At 42.5% G+C, this 24,839-nt stretch overlaps 1 protein-coding gene across 2 annotated transcripts in view; it reads right to left on the bottom strand.

The window, feature by feature from the left end:
- The window catches only part of hhatlb (hedgehog acyltransferase like, b), a 55,803-nt gene that overhangs the window by 11,496 nt on the left and 19,468 nt on the right, over positions 1–24,839 (bottom strand). For both annotated transcript variants that reach the window (XM_073055012.1, XM_073055011.1), the window contains exons 4-10: positions 22,386–22,499; positions 19,803–19,997; positions 15,880–16,089; positions 9,304–9,475; positions 6,907–7,051; positions 5,422–5,457; positions 364–565 (exon numbers count right to left, since the gene is read on the bottom strand). In XM_073055012.1, the coding sequence (XP_072911113.1) occupies positions 364–565; positions 5,422–5,457; positions 6,907–7,051; positions 9,304–9,475; positions 15,880–16,089; positions 19,803–19,997; positions 22,386–22,499 (1,074 nt within the window). The remainder of the gene's footprint in view (positions 1–363; positions 566–5,421; positions 5,458–6,906; positions 7,052–9,303; positions 9,476–15,879; positions 16,090–19,802; positions 19,998–22,385; positions 22,500–24,839) is intronic.

The following is a 24,839-nucleotide window of genomic DNA, read 5'->3' as shown; positions in this document are numbered from 1 at the left end:
GGAAAATAAAGAATTACAAAATATTTTATGAAAACTACATATAATCAATGACTGACAAACAACCGATGTGCAAAAGACAAATTGTTCAAAAGTAACTAAATAAATAATACTGAGAACATGGATTGTACGGTCCTTTTAAGTGAGTCTGTAAGTGGAGGAATCAGTTCAGTATTGAGGTGAGTGAAGTTATCCGCGCTGGTTCAGGAGCCTGATGGTTGAGGGGTGATAACTGTTCCTGAACCCAGTGGTGTGGGACCCAAGGCTCCTGTACACCTCTTCAATGATGGTGCTCTGAAGTGCTATGTTCAATGTTCTAACAGCTGTGGAACAGGATACAGGGGACCTTGGCAACGGGGCACTTACCTCAATCGATGCAAAAGGTTCAAGCTCAAAGAATTTCTGGACCCAGAGCTCAAAGTTGAGGCCGAAGCAGTTGCACACAGACCAGATGTAGACCACAGGGTCCGGCCCCAGCCACAGGGTAGTGACCAGGAAGGTGCAGACCGTCGCCAGCAACTCCTTAAAAATGTTGTTGTGCTCTTCCCCCAAGTAATCGTAGACATACCTGGAAAATTATACGATTGCAGGTCAGCTGTGGAGGACTCCTGAGGTGGAATACCAACACACAGATTATAAGAGATTAGATTTATTGCACATTGAATCATACAGTGAAATGAGTCGTCTTGTGTCAAATACCAACACAGTCTGAGGATGTGCTGGGGGCAGCCCACAAGCGTCACCATGCTTCCAACACCAACGTGGCATATCCACAACTCACTGACCGTAACCGTACATCTTTGGAATGTGGAAGGAAACCAGAGCTCCTAGAGGAAACCCACGCCGTCATGAGGAGAACAAACTTAGACAACAGCAGGAGTTTACACATTCTCCTTGTGACTGTGTGGGCTCCCACTGTGTGCTTCAGTTTCCTCCCATATTCCAGATTGGTAGGTTTTTTTAAAATATTATTTATTTATTGAATTTTAGAAATTACAAGAATAAATGTAATAATGAAATGGTAAGAAAAGTGATATTAACCCTCCCCCCTCCCCTTAATCCTCCCCCCTTAATCCTTATCTAAAGAAAAAAAAAGAAAGAAAGAAAGAAAAGAGAAGAAAGATTGCCTGGATATCGGAGGATCCCCACATGCTCCATGGAGTTCAAAATAATTTTGATATTTATTTTCACTTTCCCCAATTACTATAATTTTATCTTCAAAGGACCTATGTATCTAATCCTATCTTTCGTAAGTATGGTGACCAAATTTTCAAAAATATCTCATATTCATTTCTTAAATTATATGTAATTTTTTCAAATGGAATACAACTATGTATTTCATTATTCCAACGATCCATAGTTAAATTTAAATCAGATTTCCAAGTAACTGCAATAACTCTTTTGGCTACTGCCAAAGCAATTTTTATAAATTTTTTCTGATACTTATTCAATTTAAATTTCGTTATTGTCCCTTCAATGTCTCCTAATAAAAATAGCAATGGACTATGTGGAAGTTGTACTCCAATAATTTGTTCCAATAAAAATCTTAAATTAATCCAAAATGGTTGAATTTTAGAACAAGACCAAGTAGAATGTAAAAAAGTACCAATTTCTTGTTTATATCGAAAACATTGGTCAGACATATTTGAATTTAATCTATTTATTTTCTGTGGTGTTATATATAATTGATGTAAAAAATTATATTGTATTAATCTAAGTCAAACATTTATTGTATTTCTCATACTATCAGAACATAATCTTGACCAATTTTTTCCATCAATTTTAACATTCAGATCAGATTCCCATTTTTGTCTTGAATTATGAATTCCTAATTTAATTGTCTGCTTTTGAATCAAATTATACATACAAGATGTAAATTTTTTAATTTTTCCTTTCTGAATTAATATTTCTATTTCACTAGGTTTTGGTATCAACATTGTCTGTCCCAGTTTTTCTCGTAAATAAGCTTTTAATTGAAAATAACAGAAAAGAGTGTTATTTGATATTTTATATTTATTTTTTAATTGATCAAACGACATCAATATACCTCCTTCAAAACAGTCACCTATATATTTAATCCCCTTTTGAAACCAATTATGTAAAAGTTTATTATCCATTGTGAACAGAAAGGATTAGATATGCCTTTTACATTAAAAGAGGTTGAAGAAGCTTTAGGATCACTTCAGAGTAATAAATCTCCAGGAGAAGATGGTTTTCCTCCTGAGTTTTATAAAAAATTTAAAGATTTATTAATTCCTCCTTTTATGGAATTAATATATCAAGTGGAAAGAATGCATAAACTCCCACAATCTTTTTTAACAGCGATCATAACTGTACTGCCAAAAAAAGATAGAGATCCTTTAAAACCAGCATCATATAGGCCTATTTCTTTGTTGAATACAGATTATAAAATAATAGCAAAAATTTTATCTAATAGAATATCTAAATATTTACCAAAATTAATACATATGGACCAAACAGGTTTTATTAAAAATAGACAATCAATGGATAATATAACCCGGTTAATTAGTATAATTCATTTGGCACAAAAAAGAGAGGAAATGAGTGTGGCAGTTGCTTTGGATGCAGAAAAAGCATTTGATAGATTGGAATGGGATTTTTTATTTAAGGTATTGGAAAAATATGAATTAGGAAAATCTTTTATACAATGAATTAAAATTCTAAATACTAATCCTCAAGCTAAAGTAGTTACAAATGGTCAGATTTCAACACCATTTTGTTTAACAAGGTCAACTAGACAAGGCTGCCCATTATCATCTGCTTTATTTGTATTGGCAATAGAACCATTAGCTGAATTAATTAGAACAGATTCAGATATTGAGGGCTTTAGAGTTAATCAAGAAGAATATAAGATTAACTTATTTGCTGATGATGTTTTGATTTACTTAACAAACCCATTGCAATCTTTGCAAAGATTATCTTTTAGATTGGAAGAATATGGGGAAGTATCAGGTTATAAAGTAAATTGGGATAAAAGTGAAATTTTACCCCTTACCAATGGAAATTATAATCAATGCCGACTAGCAACTCAATTTCGATGGTCAATAAATGGGATAAAATATTTAGGTATTAGAGTTAATAATGATGTAAAAAATTTATATAAACAAAATTATTTGCCATTATTAAAAACAATAAAAGAGGATCTTGATAAATGGATGATATTACCAATAACATTAATAGGTAGAGTTAATGTTGTAAAAATGAATATATTTCCTAGATTGCAATATTTATTTCAAACTCTACCAATACAATTACCTCAGAAGTTTTTTCAAGAACTGAATAAATATGTAAGGAAATTTCTTTGGAAAGGAAAGATGTCAAGAATATCATTGGAAAAATTGACATGTAAATTTGATTTAGGAGGGTTACAACTTCCAAACTTTAAGAATTATTATAAAGCAAATCAACTTAGATTTATTGTGTCTTTTTTTGATGAAGAAAAACCGGCATGGATTAGAATAGAATTAGATAAGATAGGAGAAAATACACCAGAAGATTTTATATATAAATGGGAATCCAAATGGATACGGGAAAAAAAAAGAATCTCCTATATTAAGACATTTGATTGATTTATGGAATAAGGTAAATATGGATGATGAGATAAAGAAATCTTTATTAGCAAAAAGGACTTTAATTCAAAATAGGCTTATTCCTTTCACAATGGATAATAAACTTTTACATAATTATAAGATTATAAGTTATACATCTAAAATCAAGGAATACGCAGCAGAAATAGATCAGTTGGAAAAAGATATTATAAAGTTAGAAAAAGAATCTCAAAGACACATGACAGAAGAAAAACGAAGACAACTTGTTAACAAAAAATTACAATACACTTCAGACATATCGTACAGAAAAAGTAATTATGAGAACTAAACAGAAATACTATGAACTAGGTGAAAGATCACATAAAATTCTTGCTTGGCAGTTGAAAACAGAACAGGTTTCTAAAACAATAAATGCAATTAGAACAAGTGTAAATAAGGTTACTTATAAGCCTTTAGAAATTAATGAAACTTTAAAAATTTTTTATACTGAACTATATCAATCAGAATCAAAAAATAAGATTACTGAGATAGATAAATTTTTATCACAAATAACCCTTCCAAAATTAAATTTTGAAGACCAGATTGGTAGGTTAATAGGACACTGAAAATTGCCCCCAGTGTGTAGGACAGTGGTGGAATCTGGAGGAAGTTGACAGCATTATAAGGCTAATTTCTCTTTTTAAAAATTGAACTAATATATGCTTAGTACTAATGGATGGTTGTAGTCTTATGGGTGGGGTGGAAAGAGGGAAGGAGTCACCTCATGTTGGGAAATGTTCAGACATAAGAGGTAGAAGTGGAATGAGCTTTTTCTACTTCTGCTCAGGGATGATCTAATCTCTGCTTGAAATCCACTTTCCTGCCACCTGCCCACAACTCTCGACGACCCAAATTAGTGATCTGTCAATCACTAATTTCATTAGCATGGGAGTACAGCTTAGCAAACAGGGGCAATGTAGATTGGCTGGTTGACAGCTGCTGCAACAACCACCTCACACTGAACATTAGGATACTATAGGGTCTTTTAAGACTCTTAGATAGGTACATGGAGCTTAGAAAAATAGAGGGCTATCTGGTAGGGAAATTCTAGGCAGTTTTGAGAATAGGCTACATGGTCAGTGCAACATTGTGGGCTGAAGGGCCAGTAATGTGCTGTAGGTTTTTATGCTTCTATTAGTAAGACCAAGAAATTGATTTGTGAACTTCAGGAAGGGGAAGTTGGAAGAACACAAACCAGTCCTCATTGAGACGTCAGCATAGAAAAGGTAAGTAGCTTCAAGTTCCTGGGTGTCAACATCTCTAAAGGTCTTTCCTGGGCCCAACATATTGTTGTAATCACTAACCCTAACCCATACATCTGTTCCCTGTATTATAACTGGCGTCTGTTCACACAACACCCTTGTGATTTATTTGGCTCCCAAACCAGCTTTAGGTGTTTTACCATCAAAAGGGTTGGGGAGCTGGGAATGATTGGCATTGGTCCATTAGGAGCTAGCAGATATGATAGGCTGAATAGCCTCCTACTGCATGCACTACGCTATCGCTCTGCGTCTGAGCCTGACTAAATGCTGTACGGCAGACGCCTCCGTGGGATACCTTGTGCTCTCTCCAAAACGGGATCTAATCCACCTCTCTTTCAAAGGAACGACAACAAGGGCCCGCTGGAGGATCCCTGGAATGCACGCATCAAAATCTCCCTCAGCACCCTAGCTCTAGCAGATAGCACCATGGTCCTTGAAGGCCTGATAGGTTTCAGCATTTCAAACAGTGTTCAAAGGGTAATTCCAACACACAATAGCAAGGCCAAGAACACACTTAATGTATCGACAGGTACAAAGCAGCTTGGATCACTTACTTGCACAACCAGTCATTTATTCCCCTGTCAAAGTGCCTGGAATACAAATCACACAGTCAGAAAGATGTTTGACATGAGACTCTGCAGACGTTGGAAATCCGGAGCAACACACACAAAATGCTGAAGGGATTCAGCAGGTCTGGTGGCTGGGGGTGGGGAACGAACAGTAGGTGTTTCAAGCTGAGACTATTCATCAGTGTGGGTAATGGGAACTCTTCGACAGAAGTTCGACGAGACCCTTTCTCACTGCTCCCCCTCTGTGACCTCTGCTGTTCTCTGACCCCTTCCACTGTGTGCTCATCCAGACTCCTTGTAGTGGTGGAGGTCCTGCCTTTGGTGGCAGAAGTGAGGGAGCAGAGGTTGGCTGACAAGAGTCCAGATTTGGGATCGCAGAGACAAGCCGGTAGGTTAAAGACAACAGTTTTGTAAATAAACGAGCAAAAGGAAAGCAGAGGACTTGCTAATCTAGAATACAAAATGGTGTTGTGTCTGACTAAACGAAGCCACATGGTAGCCATAACTGGGAGATAGTAAAGTCTTTATTCAATCTCACTGACTTTTGTGAGAGAATACGATTCACCTCTCTCTCAGCAGCTTGACCAGTGTGGGGGTGGGCACGGGGGAGGGATTGTTGGGACCTGCATCAGGACTGAAGCACTTATCTCACCTGCCTATTGCTTCCCCCGGGCCCCCTCCTTCTTCCCTTTCTCCTCTTGTCCACTCTCCTCTCCTATCAGATTCTTTCTTCTCCTGCCCGTGACCTTTCCCACCCACCAGGCTCCACCTATCACCTTCCAGCTAGCCCCTTTCCCCTCCCACCAACTATTTATTCAGGCATCCTCCCCCTTTCTTTCCAGTCCTGAAGAAGGGTCTTGGTCTGAAATGTCAACTGTTTACTCCTTTCCATAGATTCTTCCTGACCTGCTAAGATCCTCTAGCGTTTTGTATGTGTTGCTCAGGAATGAAGGAGCTTGTCCAACTGGATGAGTTTTCTTAATCGCCTTTCCCTCCCTGGGTAATAATTGGCTTGATGCCTCAGGTAAGACAGACACACTCACACACAAAAAAATCAATCCTGGAGGAACTCAGCAGGTCAGGCAGCATCTATGGAGGGGGAATACACTGTCAATGTTTCGGACCAAACCCTTTCTTCAGAGGAACTTTTTAAAAGTGTACCGTATCAGATTGATTGTAAGAACGTGGCAAGTGCACGCGTGGCCAATTGACCATATGGTTAATCAATTGCGAGAAGGTGGCAAATGCGCATACTGTCAATCAATTGGGCCCCCTACGTGCAGGAGGACTCTCTTCTGGGCGCGGGCTTTCGACTGTGCGCATCTTGTCTTGACAGGCCCAATACGTCGCTCCCGTACTACATTTTCCAGTGTGTACCATAACTGACACGACTCAGTAAAAAAAAAACTTCCAATTATACTACTCCATTGTAGTTATTGCTCCCCGCAATGCATAACAAAAAGCACTTACGTCTCAGCAAAAACGTAGAGCATGGTGATACATTTCGGTGGCTTGGGCGGGTCGAGGTAGTCTAGTCTCGCCACTGTCCCCACCACTCCGAACATCACCGCTGCTTTTATCCAGTCGTACACCAGGTTGAAGTAAGCCAGGCAGGCTGCCAACGGAAACAAGAGTCGCTAGTTCAATACTCTCCATGCTTTATACGTGCCCGCGACTCTGGTGGTGAATGCTTCTATCTGGCCGTGACTCCCAGTGTCAGTGACTGTATGGAAAGCAGCATTAATGCAAATGACCAACTCTAATCTCGCTGCCGTTTGTGGGACCCTGCCATGCACAAGTGGGCTGCCATACTTCATATGAAGCACTTTACTGCTTGAGATTAATATTATATTCAATTTGTTTCACGTGGGTGGGTATGTATGTTCAGCTGTGGTGAAGAAGGTACTGCCTTTGGTTGGAGATTGGTAGGGAGAGAGCCTACTTCAGCGGAGGAGTGGTGACAGAGTCCAGATTTGGGATCGGAGAGCCAAGCAACAGGGATCTCCACCAAGGACCCCCACCATCTCGCTACGGTCATCGGGCAGGAGCTACAGGAGCCTTAGGTCCCATACTGCCAGGTTCAGGAACTGTAATTGCCCCTTAACCATCAGACTCCTGAACCAAAGTGGATAACTTCACTCACCTCGACACTGAACTGACTCTACAACCTACAGACACACAATGCAGACTCTTAATAGCTCATGTTCTCTATCTATTCATTTATCCCTTTATTTGTTTATTTACACAATTTGTCTTTTGCAAATTGGTTGTTTGTCAGTCTTTGTGTATATACGTTTTTCATAAATTCTATTTATTTTCCTGCGTATGCCTGCAAAAAATGAATCTCTGTTGTATATGGTAACATATATGTACTTTGTTGATAAATTTACTTTGAACATTTGAACTTTGAAATTTGAATTAAACACTGCAGTTTTGTGAATGGACAAGCAAAAGAAAGGCAGAGGATTTGCTAAACAATGTTGACTGACTAAAAGAGCCAGATGGAAGCCATAATTGTGAGATTTAAATGTCCGTTCAATACCACAGATATTCAAAAGACAGAATACAGTTCACCTCTCCTGACAGGGGTTCGGAGGCCTAATGTCTGGGACTCCAGGGCCAAGGACTGCAGGCCCAGAGACTTGGGGTTGGAAGCCTGTTCTGCTTGTGTAAGCGGGTGGAAAAGGGAAAACCTGCAGATGCTGGAAATCAGAACAACACACACAAAACGCTGGAGGAACTCAGCAGGCCAGGCAGCGTCTATGGAAAAACACACAGTCAATGCTTCGGGCTGAAACTTTTGGCAGGAACAAAACGTTGACTGTACTCTTTTCCATAGATGCTGACTGGCCTGCTGAGTTCCTCCAGCATTTTGTGTGTGTTGCTTGTTTGCTATTGACTGTTTTTGTTGCTTGTGCTGTTCTGCTGAACACTTGCGGGCTGCCCCCAGCACATCCTCATGTTGTGTTGGTTGTTAACACAAACAACATATTTCACTATCTGTTTCAATGTTCATGTAATAAATAATCTGAATCTGAAATAATGTTTTATATTTTGCGGGCATTTTGTGGGAACTTGCTGTGCAAATATATTATATTTGAGGTGGCATGGTAGCATAGTGATTAGCGTACAGGCGACCGGGTTCAATTCCCGCTGCTGCCTGTAAGGAGTTTGTACGTTCTCCCCATGACCGTGTGCGTTTCCTCTGGGTGCTCTGGCTTCCTCCCACAGTCCAAAGACTTACCAGTTGTTAGGTTGATCAGCCATTGTAAATTGTCCGGTGATTAGTCTCGGGTTAAACTGGGAGATTGCTGGGTGGTGTGACTCACAGAGCTGAAAGGGCCTCTAATGTCCCAACAACTCAAACCAATCAATCAATTAATCAATAAGTATATCAACAAATCAATCAATAAATAAAATCCTTTTAAATACAAAGGTTAACAAAAAGCAATTATCTGTAGTTCCAATATCCATAATCACATACTTAACTTCATCTTGTGCTATCTGTAATCTCATAACTCCAGAATAATCTCTAATAAACTGCAGTACAGGATAGAGGTTGAGACAGAGATTGGCTTTATTTGTCACATGTACTGCACACCATTTGTTTGTGCCAACAACCAACACAGTCTGAGGATGTGCTGGGGGCAGCCCACAAGTGTCAGTCAGGCCCTTCGACCCGTGATGACTGTGCTAACCATCTGGACGTGGCATGGGGAGGGGAGGGGAATGAGGCTGAGAAGGAAGAGTCTGTGGGGACCATGCAAGACCTTGAGTGTAGGGAACGAAGAGAGATTGAACACTACCCAGAGTGACGCCTGTGGGGGTTAGTCTAGGCTTTGGTTGACGCCCCGACCAATGACCTACCTAATGCCCAATCAGAAAGCGTTGTTGTCAGCTTGAGGTCGGAAGGTATGGTTAGAATGTAGAGGTAATGGAAGATGATGTCCACCAGGACGATGACAGCAAGGTGCGTCAGGGCGTATTTCCCAATGTTCCATATCTCGTTCTGCTTCCGCATGAACCTGGACTGATTTATCTGTGGGGACATGAGACTCAGAATCAACTCAGCCTTTGCGTTGGAAGAAATTATTTTCAGCCCACAGAGAACTAGACTGATAAAAGACCACTGGACATACGAGGAATCAGGCCATTGGGCCCATCCAGTCTGCTCCACCATTTGATCACGGCTGAATAATTATCCCTCTCAACCCCATTCTCCTGCCTTTTCCTCTAGCCTTTGATATCCTTTTAAATCAAGAATCCTATCAATTTCTGCTTTAAATATACCCAATGACATGGCCTCCACAGCCGTCTGTGGCAATGAATTCCGCAGATTCACAACCATCTAACAAAAGAAATTCCCCCTCATCACAAACAAGAGAGAATCTGCAGATGCTGCAACACACACAAAATGCTGGAGGAACTCAGCAGGCCAGGCAGCTTCGATGGAAAAAAGTACAGTCGATGTTTCCAGCCGAGACCCTCCAGCAGGACATGAGAAAGACAGATGAGGAGTCAGTTCTGTTCGAAATGGACATCCTTGTATTCTGAGGCTGCACACTCTGGTCCTACATTCCATCACAATAGGAAGTATCCTCTCCATATCCTCGCTATCTAGGTCTTCCAATAATCAAAAAGTTTCAATGAGATCCTCCCTCATTCTTCTAAACTCCAGTGAGTATAGGCCCACACCATCAAATGCTATCTGAAAAGTACTGCCAGAGGTGGTGGAGGTGGAATCAGACATAATTACTACATTTAAGAGACAGACAAGCACTTAACACTGGCAAGGCATGGAAAGAGACAGAAATGATACAGCAAATGGGATAGCATAGATGGGCCAAAAGGTCAGCATGAACATAATGGCTGAAGAGTTTGTTTCCTTGCCCTCTGTGGTGCAGAAGGGCAAGAAAAGGGAGCTGGGGTAGAAGATGACTCTGACCATAGCTCTCCATATCCAATTACCTATACAAACTTAAATATCGAAATCTAGCTCACATACATCATCTGTGCTGGCAGTTCGTTCCACACTCTCACAGCCCTCAGAGTGAAGTTTCCCCTCAACTTTTCACCTTTCACCCTTACCCCATGACCTCTGACTGTAATCCCACTCAACCTCAGTAGGAAAAGCTTGTTTGCATTTACCCTATCTATATCCCTCACAATTTTGGATACCTTTATCAAATCTCCTCTCAATCTTCTACATGCTAAGGAATAAAGACTGCATTAAATTCCACTTGCCATTTTTCAGCCCGTTTTTCCAGCTGATGCAGACCCCTCTGCAGGCCATGAACAGTCTTCCTCACTGTCCACTACACCCCCCCCCCCCCCCCCAATCTCGGTGTCATCTGAAATTCACTGATCCAGTTAACCACATTATCATCCAGATCATTGATATAGATGACACACAACAAAGGACCCAGCACTGATTCTTGTGCCAGAGACCTGACCACTGTGACTTTCCTCTGTTAGGTTATTCCCCTGACAGTATCCAAAGTGATACATGTTGTTCAGTGGGATGGCCACAGGGGTACTCTGCACTGGCTTCTAAGCTCCTTTCCCATCCTGACTGTCTCCCAATTTCCCATGTCCTGCACTTTGGGTATAACTACCTCTCTATATGTCCTATCTCTCACCCCTTCAGCCTCCCCAATAATCCAAAGTTCATCCAGTTCCAGCTCCAATTCCTTAACGTGGATTGTTAGAAGCTGCAGCTGGATGCACTTCTCGCAATCGTAGTCATCAGGGACCCTGCCTTCCCACATCCTGCAAGAGGAACATTCATCTATCCTGCCTGGCCTCTCCTCTGTCCTAGCTGAGCAGATGTAAATGACGGAAGGGAAAAAACTGTACCTGAAGCTCTTCTGTTTTGCCTTCTCTAACTGAAGCCTCTCTTCGTTCACACCTTGAAGAGCTAAAGCCTCAGCACTCTAATTCTGTCCACGCAGACGATGGCCGCTCTGCATGCCCCTACCTTCCTTTAATTTGATCTTGCTAGTCAATCCCAAATGCCGATTGGTTGCTGGTCAGAGCTCAAATAAGCTGCCACGATCTGCCACTGCCTTTTTCTACTTGGCCAGTGGGCCTGAGTGAAACCCTCTCCTTGCAAACATCTGATGTCAGGATTGGTAACTGGTCAGAACTCAAGTAAGTTGCCGCAATCGACCACATTAGGGAAAGGGTTACAGAGAAAGGTTGAAAAGGTTGGGACTTTATTCCCTGCAGTGTAGGAGAGTGAGGGGAGATTTAACAGAGGTATACAAAATTATGAAGGCAATAGATAGGATAAATGCAAGAAGGCCTATTCCACTGACGTTGGGTGAGGCTAGAACTGGAGGTTATAGATCACGGGTAAAAGGTGAAATATTCAAGGGGATTCGGGGGGGGCAGGGAGTTTCTTCATTCAGAGGGTGATGAGGGAGTGGAATGAGCTGCCAGCGGAAGTGGTGGATGTGGTTTGATTGCAGCTTGCAAGAGAAGTTTGGGTAGGTACATAGCTGGGAGGGGTACAGAGGGATGTGGTCTAAGTATAGGTTGATGGAACTGGGCAGAATAACACTTTGGCATGGATTAGATGGGGTAAAGCAGCTTTTTCAGTGCTGTAATGCTTTATGACTCTAAACTCTATTCTAAACTCCCCAGGTCCCACTTAAACACATTCTCTACTCTGACTGAAAATGCCTTGTCCATGGAAGCTTACTGATGGGTAGCCAGTATGTCTATTAACAATGATGTCCCGTCTGCTCTGACCAGGTAGTGTGTGATGGAAGTCCCATCCGCCCAAAGGTGTCCTATCATAAAGAGATAACAAGCAAGTTATAGGATGGACAGGCAGGTCTTTGAGCTATAACAACCTTGTCCTGGAGGTGCAGTCTGCAGTAATCAGACCTATTTCTACTATTGTCCCAAGGTATTTGTACAGCTTTCACACACTTACATCCACTTCAGAAGAGCAAATCTGTATGACGGAGCCATAGAGTTACTCAATGCAGTACTTTGACCCTTTGTATCCACGTGGATCATCAAACTCCCAATTAGATTCATAGAAACATAGAAAACCTACAACACAATACAGGCCCTTCAGCCCACAAAACAGTGCCAAACATGTCCCTACCTCAGAAATTACTAGAGTTACCCATAGCCCTCTATATTTCTAAGCTCCATCTACCTATCCAGGAGTCTCTTAAAAGACCCTATCGTATCCACCTCCACCACTGTTGCCAACAGCCCATGCCATGCACTCATCGATAGAACCAGACTACAGCGCACAGTGAGGACTGCCGAGCGCATCACTGGAGCCTCCCTGCCCTCTATTGTGGACCTGTACTCTGCCAGGTTGAAGAAGAGGGCAGGGAACATCATAAAGGACTCCTCCCATCCTGCGCACAGACTGTTTGATCTGCTTCCGTCTGGTAGGCGCTTCAGATCCCTCCAGACTAAGACTAATAGGCATTGGAGAAGTTTTTTCCCTACTGCAGTCACTTTGCTGAACAGTTAACTGCCGGTTAACTGTCGGCTAACTATTACTTGGATTGCACTACCTGTATGTATAATCTATATTTTCATTTATATTTATCATTATTATTGTTATGAGCAGAGAGACAACATCTGCCGGAAGTAAATTCCTTGTATGTGCATAGGTACTTAGCGATTAAAGTCTGATTCTGATTCTGATTCTGATCTCCTCTGTACCTACCTCCAAGCACCTTAAAACTGTGTCCTCTCATGCTAGCCATTTCAGCCCTGGGGAAAGCCTCTGAATATCCACACGATCAATGCCTCTCATTATCTTGTACACCTCTATCAAGTCACCTCTCATCCTCCGTCACTCCAAGGAAAGAAGGCCGAGTTCACTCAACCTATTCTCATAAGGCATGTTCCCCAATCCAGGCAACATCCTTGTAAATCTCCTCTGCACCCTTTCTATGGCTTCCACATCCTTCCTATAGTGAGGCAACCAGAACTGAGCACAGTACTCCAACTAGGGTCTGACCAGGGTCCTATATAGCTGCAACATTACCTCTCAGCTTTTAAACTCAATCCCATGATTGATGAAGGCCAATACACCATATGCCTTCTTAACCACAGAGTCAACCTGTGCAGCAGCTTTGAGTGTCCTATGGACTCGGACCCCAAGATCCCTCTGATCCTCCACACTGCCAAGAGTCTTACCATTAATACTATATTCTGACATTATATTTGACCAACCAAAATGAACAACCTCATACTTACCTGCGTTGAACTCCATCTGCCACTTCTCAGCCCAGTTTTGCATCCTATCAATGTCCTGCTGTAACCTCTGACAGCCCTCCATACTATCCACAGCACCCCCAACCTTTGTGTCATCTGCAAATTTACGAACCCATCCCTCCACTTCCTCACCAGGTCATTTATAAAAACCATGAAGAGTAAGGGTCCCAGAACAGATCCCTGAGGCACTCCACTGGTGACTGATGCAGAATATGACCTTTCTACAGCCACTCTTTGCCTTCTGTGGGCAAACCAGTTCTGGATCCACAAAGCAATTGTCCCCTTGGATCCCATATATAACCATGTAACAATTACAGCACAGAAACAGTCCATCTCGGCCCTTCTAGTCCGTGCCAAATGTTTACTCTCACCTAGTCCCACCGACCTGCACTCAGCCCATAACCCTCCATTCCTTTCCTGTCCATATACCTATCCAATTTTACTTTAAATGACAATATCGAACCTGCCTCTATCATTTCTACTGGAAGCTTGTTCCACACAGCTACCACTCTCTGAGTAAAGAAATTCCCCCTCGTGTTACCCCTAAACTTTTGCCCCCTAACTCTCAACTCATGTCCTCTTGTTTGAATCTCCCCTACTCTCAATGGAAAAAGCCCATCCACGTCAACTCTATCTATCCCCCTCATAATTTTAAATACCTCTATTAAGTCCCCCCTCAACCTTCTACGCTCCAAAGAATAAAGACCTAACTTGTTCAACCTTTCCCTGCAACTTAGGTGCTGAAACCCAGGTAACTTTCTAGTAAATCTCCTCTGTACTCTCTCTATTTTGTTGACATCTTTCCTATAATTCGGTGACCAGAACTGTACACTTACTTAGCATGCCTCCTTACTTTTTCAATAAGCCTTGCATGGTGTATCTTATCAAATGCCTTGCTGAAATCCATATACACTACATCTACTGCTCTACCTTCATCAATGTGTTTAGTCACATCCTCAAAAATTCAATCAGGCTCGTAAGGCACAACCTGCCTTTGACAAAGCCATGCTGATTATTCCTAATCATATTATGCCACTCTAAATGTTCTTAAATCATGCCTCTCAGGATCTTCTCCATCAATTTACCAACCACTGAAGTAAGACTCACTGGTCTATAATTTCCTGGGCTATCTCTATTCCCTTTCTTGAATAAGGGAATAACATCCGGAACCCTCCAATCCTCCGAACCTCTCCCGTCTCCATCGAGGATGCAAAGATCATCGCCAGAGACTCAGCAATCTCTTCTCTCGCCTCTCACAGTAGCCTGGGGTACATCTCATCCGGTCCTGGTGACTTCTCCAACTTGATCCTTTCCAAAAGCTCCAGCACGTCCTCTTATTTAATATCTACATGCTCAAGCTTTTCAGTCCGCTGTAAGTCATCCCTACAATCACCGAGATCCTTTTCGATTAGCTTTGTTTCATGTACGTTGAAACAGCGAAGCGTACAGTGAAATGCATTATTTTGTGTCAACAACCTACACAATCAGAGGATTGTGCTGAGGGGCAGCTCGTAGTTTTGCCACACTCCCAGCGCCAAAATAGCATACTCACAACTCTTGAACCCTAACCTGTACAGCTTTGGAATGTGGGAGGAAACCAGAGCACCCAGAGGAAATCCATGTGGTCATCGGGAGAATGCACAAACTCCTTACAGGCAGTGGCAGGAATGGAAAACTCCAATGTGTTCACTTGATCCTAGAGTGACTGTGCTAACCACTATGCTAACACATCGTCCTTCTTTATGCTACTAATCCTATATTGTTCTCCCACATCTCCAGAACTGCCCCCAGATCCCACCACACAACAGTGGCCTGTTAATCTACCAGCTTGCCTGATTTGGATGTGGGTGGAAACTGGAGCACTTGAAGGAGACCCAAATGGTCACAGGGGTGAATGTGCAAACTCCACACAGACAGCACCCGAGGTTGGGATTGAACCTGAATCACAGGAGGTTTGGGTCAGTGGCTCTGCTCGCTGAGCTACTGTGCCACCCTCATTGCTCAACCAACCCCAATTCTGAAGAAAAGAATCAATTATCTGACTGGTGTTTATACAACTGAACCTAGTAAAATTTTAAACAGAGCAGTAAATTTCCAGAGATAACTCACAGTTGTAAAGTGCTTTGGAGTACCATGCTTGTAAAAGATGTCATACATGTTGTGTCTTGCAGGCAGGGCTACAAAGTTTACCTGTGCGTGGAACTGATCGAACGTCATCACTGGCCCAAAGAAGAAGAAGGGGAGGTAGAAGTTGTAGATGAGAAGGTCCAGGATTGAGTAGTTCCCATCTTTCCTCTCGACATTCTCCAGTGCAAAGCTCATGCATCGCATGATGGTGAAGCCACTTCCTCCATAGAATAGGACATCCTGGAGCTGGAAGGTGCCCGTTACAAACCCTGTCTGGGACAAGACGAAGCAGATGGCAAGAAATGAGATGGAGCAAGTTGAGGCTCTGCTAAAGAAGGATGATTGCACAGTTGGAAACTAATTATCCTACCCTTCCAACTGATGGACTGAATTTGTACAAAATGAGTCTAGCTAACCAGAAGATTGAGTACCCCTGCAACAGGTAGCTATTTACAAATTGACATCCATATAGGACAATATCATTAGAGTTAAAATTAACTTAATCTCCTTAGGTTTTTTTTTGAAGAGGGTGAAGTGGAAATCATAGGGACATACACCATGCAGACAGCCCTTTGGCCCATCAATGCCTGCCTTCAACCACCCAGTTACAGATACTAATCTTATATTAATCCCATTTAAAAAAAATCATTCAAACTCAGTGATTCCAATGGATCATCCATTTTCAACTCAAGTGACTTGACTTCTGCTCCTGGGCACTTGGAGTTATACCCCATAATCCGAACAAGACACTTTGAATTCAGGTCATTAACAGATGAGATGGACAGCACTTACTTACAGCTAGCCTCATTCCTACTGCTCAGTGCTCTGCTCCTTCCCAGAAAGTTTGTTTCGCATGGCATGGGGTCTGTGTCACTTGGCATTGCAGTCAGGGTCATAAGGTGGAGTAAGACAGGCAAAAACTGATCAAATGGGGGAAATTTTACTTGAGGCCAATGGCCACATTACTAAACAAATACACCATCCATTCAGGCCATGCACTTTGCTTACTATTATCACTGGATAGGAGGTACAGGAGCCTTAGACAGCATGGATTTACGAAGGGGAAATCATGCTTGACTAATCTTCTGGAATTACTTGAGGATGTAACTATGAAAATGGACAAGGGAGAGCCAGTGGATGTAGTGTACCTGGACTTTCAGAAAGCCTTTGATAAGGTCCCACATAGAAGATTAGTGGGCAAAATTAGAGCACATGGTATTGGGGGTAGGGTACTAACATGGATAGAAAATTGGTTGGCAGACAGGAGTAGGGATAAATGGGTCCTTTTCAGAATGGCAGGCAGTGACTGGTGTGGTACCGCAAGGCTCGGTGCTGGGACCGCGGCTATTTACAATATACATTGATGTTTTAGATGAAAAGATTAAAAGTAACATTAGCAAATTTGCAGATGACACAAAGCTGGGTGGCAGTGTGAAATATGAGAAGGATGCAGGGTGACTTGGACAGGTTGGGTGAGTGGGCAGATGCATGGCAGATGCAGTTTAATGTGGATAAATGTGAGGTTATCCACTTTGGCGGCAAGAACAGGAAGGCAGATTACTATCTGAATGGTGTCAAGTTAGGAAGAGGGGAAGTACAACGAGATCTAGGTGTCCTTCTTCATCAGTCACTGAAAGTAAGCATGCACGTACAGCAGGCAGTGAAGAAAGCTAATGGCATGTTGGCCTTCATAACAAGGGGAGTTGAGTATAGGAGCAAAGAGGTCCTTCTGCAGTTGCACAGGGCCCTGGTGAGACCACACCTGGAGTATTGTGTTCAGTTTTGCTCTCCAAATTTGAGGAAGGACATTCTTGCTATTGAGGGAGTGCAGCGTAGGTTCACGAGGTTAATTCCCGGGATGGCGGGACTATCATATGTTGAAAGATTGGAGCAGCTGGGCTTGTACACACTGGAATTTAGAAGGATGAGAGGGGATCTGATTCAAACATATAAAATTATTAAGGGATTGGACATGCTAGAGGCAGGAAACATGTTCCTGATGTTGAGGGAGTCCAGAACCAGAAGCCACAGTTTAAGAATAAGGGGTAGGCCAGTTAGAACAGAGTTGAGGAAAAACTTTTTCACCCAGAGAGTTGTGGACCTATGGAATGCTCTGCCTCAGAAGGCAGTGGAGGCCAATTCTCTAGATGCTTTCAAGAAAGAGTTAGATCGAGCTCTGATAAATAGCAGAGTCAAGAGATATGGGGAGAAGGCAGGAACGGGTTACAGATTGTGGATGATCAGCCATGATCACATTGAATGGCAGTGCTGGCTCGAAGGGCCAAATGGCCTACTGCTGCACCTATTGTCTATTAGCTTCCACACCAACAGGTTCAAGAACAGTTACTACCCTGCATCATCAGGCTCCTGAACCAGAGGGGCTAACTTCACTCAACTTCACTCTCCCCAGCACTGAACTGTTCCCACAACAAATGTACTCACTTTCAAGGACTCTTCATCTCATGTTCTTGATAGTTACCGGTATTGCTTTTTTCATTTATCCATCTAATATTTTTTTAAATCTTTTTGTATTTGCAGCTTGTTGTCTTTTGCACAATGGTTGTTTTAATGTCTTGTGTGCAGTTTTTCATTGATACTATGACAAACACTAGAACATCTGCAAATGCTGGAAATCCAAAGCATCTTGCTTCAAGCAAAATTCTGGATGACCTCAGCAGGCCAGGCAACATTTATAGAAATGAGTCAATGTTTCAGGCCGAGACCCTTCATCATGATCCTATGGTGTTTCTTTCTATTTCTATAGGTCAGTTGTGGAGAGCGCCCTCTTCTTTGTGGTGGCGTGTTGGGGAGGAAGCATTAAGAAGAGGGACGCCTCACGTCTTAATAAGCTGGTAAGGAAGGCGGGCTCTGTCGTGGGCAAAGTACTGGAGGGTTTAACATCGGTAGTTGAGCGAAGGGCGCTGAGTAGGCTACGGTCAATTATGGATAACTCTGAACATCCTCTACATAGCACCATCCAGAGACAGAGAAGCAGTTTCAGCGACAGGTTACTATCGATGCAATGCTCCTCAGACAGGATGAAGAGGTCAATACTCCCCAATGCCATTAGGCTTTACAATTCTACCGCCAGGACTTAAGAACTTTTTAAAAGCTATTATTAATGCTTTTTGAGATAGTGATTTAGATGCATATCATATTTTTTACTGAGTTAAGTATTGTATGTAATTAGTTTTGCTACAACAAGTGTATGGGACATTGGAAAAAAAGTTGAATTTCCCCATGGGGATGAATAAAGTATCTATCTATCTATCTATCTATCTATCTATTTACTGTGAATGCCCGTAAGAAAATGAATCTCTGGGTTATATTTGGTGACATGTATGTACTTTGATAATAAATTTACTTTGAACTTCACTCACCTCAACTCCAATTCTAAGAGTGCTTAACCGGTTGTTTCTGTTGAGTATGCCATTAAGAAACGAGGCTCACTGTCTTCGGGTATTGTTTATTCGGAAAGCACTGACTCGCTAGAATTAGCTAGTCCAGATAGCCATGGGATGTCCTGACGAAGGGTCTTGGCCCGAAACGTCGACAGTGCTTCTCCCTGTAGATGCTGCCTGGCCTGCTGTGTTCTACCGGCATTTTGTGTGTGTTGCTTGTTAGAATTTCCAGCATCTGCAGATTTCCTCGTGTTAGCCATGGGATGCTTGGTCGTTGAGCGTGTTTTAGGTTTTAACGAGACTTCAGCGAAGAGAGCTCGAGGGCTTTGCGGCCAACTTGCGCTCTGACTGAATCAGATCTGAGGGAATGCCGCAAGTGCGCATGTGGCCGATCGATCACCCGTTGAATCGATTGCGAGAATGTGGTAAACGCGCATGCGGTCGATCGATCGCGCGGTGACTCGATTGGGCCTCCTACGCACGCAGGGCGTCCTCTAGTTGCGCGGGTTTGTCGCTCCCTTTCCGCGTACCGTGGTTCAGTAAAAACGTTTAATCCGAGTCTTACTACTCCGTTACCGTACCTACCTGCCAGGAAGCCACGGGCTCTATTTTAAACGTTGCCAAACTGCACAGGCCGGCAGCAAAACACAACCACTTCTGTTTAGCCAGGCCAATGCCATAGAGAAGGATGCAGTGGGACAGGATTAACATGAGATAGGAGAAGCCCATTGTAGCCAGGACTGCAAGAATACCGTAAACCATAAAGTATATGGACCTGTGCTGTGAAAGAAAGAAGAATGGTGAGAGTAAACATTGACGTAAATTGTACGTTCTTCAATGCATCAGAGATTCATCTGGGAAAAAAAGGTGTCAAAGGTTTCGTCATGTTAAACCCAATGTGTCTGTACAACTCCAGGGCTAGACTGGAGATCATGCCTGCCGTGTGCAGCCTGAGTTTTCCCTTTCCAGCACATGAATGCTGGCCCAGGTAGTCTTTTATGCTGCATAGGCCCTGAGATATGCCGTGGCCTTTCATTCCAACACTAGATTCACCACATTAGCTTCCCCTACTCCCGTCATGGACAAGTACAGTGCGAATCTCATCCTCCCTCACAGCTGCTAAGGAACGGTTTAAGCCTCGAGGCAAAAACATTACCATATTGCACCATATGAATAAATAATAAAAACAAATCACAGAAATTTAACTCTGAAATCTTATTATTGCCTTTCAGACACGAGTGTCCTAATTACATACAAATTGCTGGAGGAACTCAGCAGGTCAGTCAGCTTCTATGGAGGGGAGTAAAACAGTCAAAGTTTCAGTTTGAGACCCTTCATTCCAATGGATTACCTGTTAATCACCCCAGCAAAATCCTTCACTCCAGTGGTCACCTGTCAATCACCCCAGCAAACCCATTCATTCCAGTAGATCAGCCGTCAATCATCATAGTAAACCCATTCACTCCATTGGACTCTGTAACAATAGTGGGATGAAATACCACAGCAAAAACTTCCTGCTGTTTTTAAGTAATTAACAGTAAATATGCAGGGTCTCACCAACCTGGTGAGACCATAATACAGGCCTTGCCATTTCCACATGGATTACAGCAGCCAGTCCCTCTCAGTCCAGCCTTATGTCAGTTCTAGTTGCACTTAATCCAATAAATTTCATTTTTTAATCAATTCCTCTTGCATTGATCATCAGCTGGGACGCAGGGTCTGAAATGTCGACTGCTTATAGATAAATTCCACCAGCATTTTATGTGTGTTGTTCAAGATTTGCAGCATCTGCAGAATCTCTTATGTTTATGATCTGGCCCCCTTGCCCCCTGTCACAAATGTGCAGGTTCAAATCGTACTCCAAAATCACAAGCAGATAAACCAATGTTCAGAATCCAGTTTAGTACAAGTGAACAGCTGCAGTGTCTTTCAGATGAGATACTAAACTAGATACTAGGTGTTCTTGTACATCAGTCAATGAAAGCAAGCCTGCAGGTACAGCAGGCAGTGAAGAAAGCTAATGGCATGCTGGCCTTTATAACAAGAGGAATTGAATATAGGAGTAAAGAGGTCCTCCTGCTGCTGTACAGGGCCCTGGTGAGACCCCACCTGGAGTATTGTGTGCAGTTTTGGTCTCCAGGGTTAAGGAAGGACATTCTTGCTATTGAGGGAGTGCAGCGTAGGTTCACGAGGTTAATTCCCGGAATGGCGGGACTGTCATATGTTGAAAGATTGGAGTGACTGGGCTTGTATACACTGGAATTTAGAAGGATGAGAGGGGATCTGATTGAAACATATAAGATTATTAAAGGATTGGACACACTGGAGGCAGGAAGCATGTTCCCACTGATGAGTGAGTCCAGAACTAGAGGCCACAGTTTAAGAATAAGGGGTAGGCCATTTAGAACAGAGATGCGGAAAAACTTTTTCACCCAGAGAGTGGTGGATATGTGGAATGCTCTGCCCCAGAAGGCAGTGGAGGCCAAGTCTCTGGATGCATTCAAGAGAGAGTTAGATAGAGCTCTTATAGATAGCGGGGTCAAGGGATATGGGGAGAGAGCACGAATGGGGTACTGATTGTGTATGATCAGCCATGATCACAGTGAATGGTGGTGCTGGCTAGAAGTGCCGAATGGCCTACTCCTGCACCTACTGTCTATTGTCTATAAACTGAGGCCCCATCTATCCTCTCAGGGTGTTAACCTTAGTTGTTTTCTCTGGATTATTGAAGTCCGAAGGATGATCTGTTCATGCAATTATGAGGGACATGGGTAGGGTAGATAACAGAGGTTTTAGCAGTGCTTTCTTTTTGGACTCGTTGTTCAATGGACCAATGAAATTAATGGGTTTACTGGGCTTATTCAATGGACCAATTGCATGAATTGGTTTGTTGGAGTTATTTTTCAATTAACCAATGGAATGAATGGATTTCATTGGCTCATTGTTAAATGGAATGAGCAAGTTTGCTGGGCTCATTATTCAATAGACCAATGGAATGAATGGGTTTGTTGGGCTCAGGGTGAAGATCAATTGCCATGGAAAGTACTTATGATGTCCAATGCTGTGGAAAGTCAAGTACACTGGCAGGTTGATTTTAAGTTGCCTTTTGACCTCTTCAATGCTACCTGTATTCTAGGAACAAGTAGTAGCTTAATGAAATTAACCCACCTGAGGTAAGGCCATGGAAACTGCTTTCCCAAAGAGTACGTGGCCTGATAAGGCAAAAAGAATGTAGTTTCGGAACTTGGTGAACCACATAACCCATTCAAAGTCAGCCACGTCCTGGAAGAGAAGCAGCAGATGATTAGAACCTGGTACAGTCATCTTTGTATTTACAATGGTACACAGGGAAGCATTCTCACCACATATCTGATCATGAGGGTTCATCAAATCACAACGTGGAAGCCAGTCTTTACAGCCCACCTAGTCCATGCCTAATACCTACAGTATCTATACTAATTCCATTCACCTGAATTAGGTCCATATCCCTCTATGCCTTTCCTATTCAATTACTACTCTTTTAAACATTGTTATATAGTAACATTGAAATAGTTACGAAGAATGTTGACGAGGGTAAGGCAGTGGATGTAGTCTATATGGACTTCAGCAAGGCCTTTGACAAAGTTCCACATGGAAGGTTAGTTAAGAAGGTTCAGTCGTTAGGTATTAATGCTGGAGTAATAAAATGGATTCAACAGTGGCTAGATGGGAGATGCCAGAGAGTAGTGGTGGATAATTGTTTATCGGGATGGAGGCCGGTGACTAGCGGGGTGCCTCAGGGATCTGTTTTGGGCCCAATGTTGTTTGTAATATACATAAATGATCTGGATGATGGGGTGGTAAATTGGATTAGTAAGTATGCTGATGATACTAAGGTAGGAGGTGATGTGGATAATGAGGTGGGTTTTCAAAGCTTGCAGGGAGATTTATGCCGGTTAGAAGAATGGGCTGAATGTTGGCAGATGGAGTTTAATGCTGAGAAGTGTGAGGTTCTACATTTTGGCAGGAATAATCCAAATAGAACATACAGGGTAAATGGTAGGGCATTGAGGAATGCAGTGGAACAGAGAGATATAGGAATAACAGTGCATAGTTCCCTGAAGGTGGAGTCTCATGTAGATAGGGTGGTGAAGAAGGCTTTTGGAACGCTGGCCTTTATAAATCAGAGCATTGAGTACAGAAGTTGGGATGTAATGTTAAAATTGTACAAGGCATTGGTAAGGCCAAATTTGGAATATTGTGTACAGTTCTGGTCACCGAATTATAGGAAAGATATCAATAAATTAGAGAGAGTGCAGAGACGATTTACTTGGATGTTACCTGGGTTTCAGCACATAAGTTACAGAGAAAGGTTGAACAAGTTAGGTCTCTATTCATTGGAGCGTAGAAGGTTGAGGGGGGATTTGATCGAGGTATTGAAAATGTTGAGAGGGATAGATAGAGTTGACGTGAATAGGCTGTTTCCATTGAGAGTAGGGGAGATTCAAACGAGAGGACATGATTTGAGAGTTAGGGGGCAAAAGTTTAAGGGAAACACGAGGGGGTATTTCTTTACTCAGAGAGTGATAGCTGTGTGGAATGAGCTTCCTGTAGAAGTAGTAGAGGCCAGTTCAGTTGTGTCATTTAAGGTAAAATTGGATAGGTATATGGATAGGAAAGGAGTGGAGGGTTATGGGCTGGGTGCGGGTAGGTGGGACTAGGTGAGATTAGGAGTTCGGCACGGACTAGGAGGGCCAGAATGGCCTATTTCCATGCTGTGATGGTTATATGGTTATTATATTCACCTCCACCACCTCTTCTATTAGCTCGTTCCAGATATTCACCACTCTCTGTGTAAAAAACATACCCCTCGGATATCCTTAAAGCTGCAAGCTCTAGTTATAGACATCCCTGGTCTAAAAAAAAAATCTGTCATACAAATGCTGGAGGAACTCTGCAGGTTAGACTATGGAAGGATCTTGCCCCAAAACATCAACTGCTTATTCCTTTCTGTGGATGCTGCCTGACCTGCTGAGTTCCTCCAGCATTTTGTAAGCGTAATTGTGGATTTCCAGCATCTTCAGAATTTCTTGTGTTTCTGGCAATCATTCTAATTCCCTCAACATTTTGTAAACTTTAAAGTCAAGGAGCAGCAAGATGGCCCAAGGTCTAAACTGCTGTTTTCACTCCACATCCAAACAATAATCTTTAGAGGAGAATTATTGGGAATGACTTATGAGGATAGGTGGAGTTTCTAGAGCATATCTTATTGGAGTGAAGGAGGATGTGAGATGACTTGATTGTGATCGCATTGATAGACTGGATAGCCAGTGCTTTTCTCACAGGGCAGCACAGGCTAATATGAGAAGGCATAATTTTAAGCTGATTGGAGAAAAGTTTGGGGGGGGGGGGGGGGAAGCATTCAGAGGTAGGTTTCTTCCACAGAGATTGGTGGGTACGTGAAACATCCTGCCAAGGATAGTGATGGAGGCAGATACATTAGGGACATTTTAAGAAGCTCTTAGGTAGGCACATGATTGATAGAAAAATGGAGGGCTATGTGGGTGAGGGGCTTGGGGAAGTGTTAGATTGATCTTGTAGTAGGTTAAAAGATTGGCATAACATGGTGAGCTGAAAGTTCTG

The sequence above is a fragment of the Hemitrygon akajei genome, chromosome 8 (genome assembly GCF_048418815.1).
Source record: "Hemitrygon akajei chromosome 8, sHemAka1.3, whole genome shotgun sequence".
NCBI classification, from domain to species: Eukaryota; Metazoa; Chordata; class Chondrichthyes; order Myliobatiformes; family Dasyatidae; genus Hemitrygon; species Hemitrygon akajei.
The sequence above is the reverse complement of the archived record's forward strand: the minus strand, read 5'-3'. Positions and strand labels throughout refer to the sequence as shown.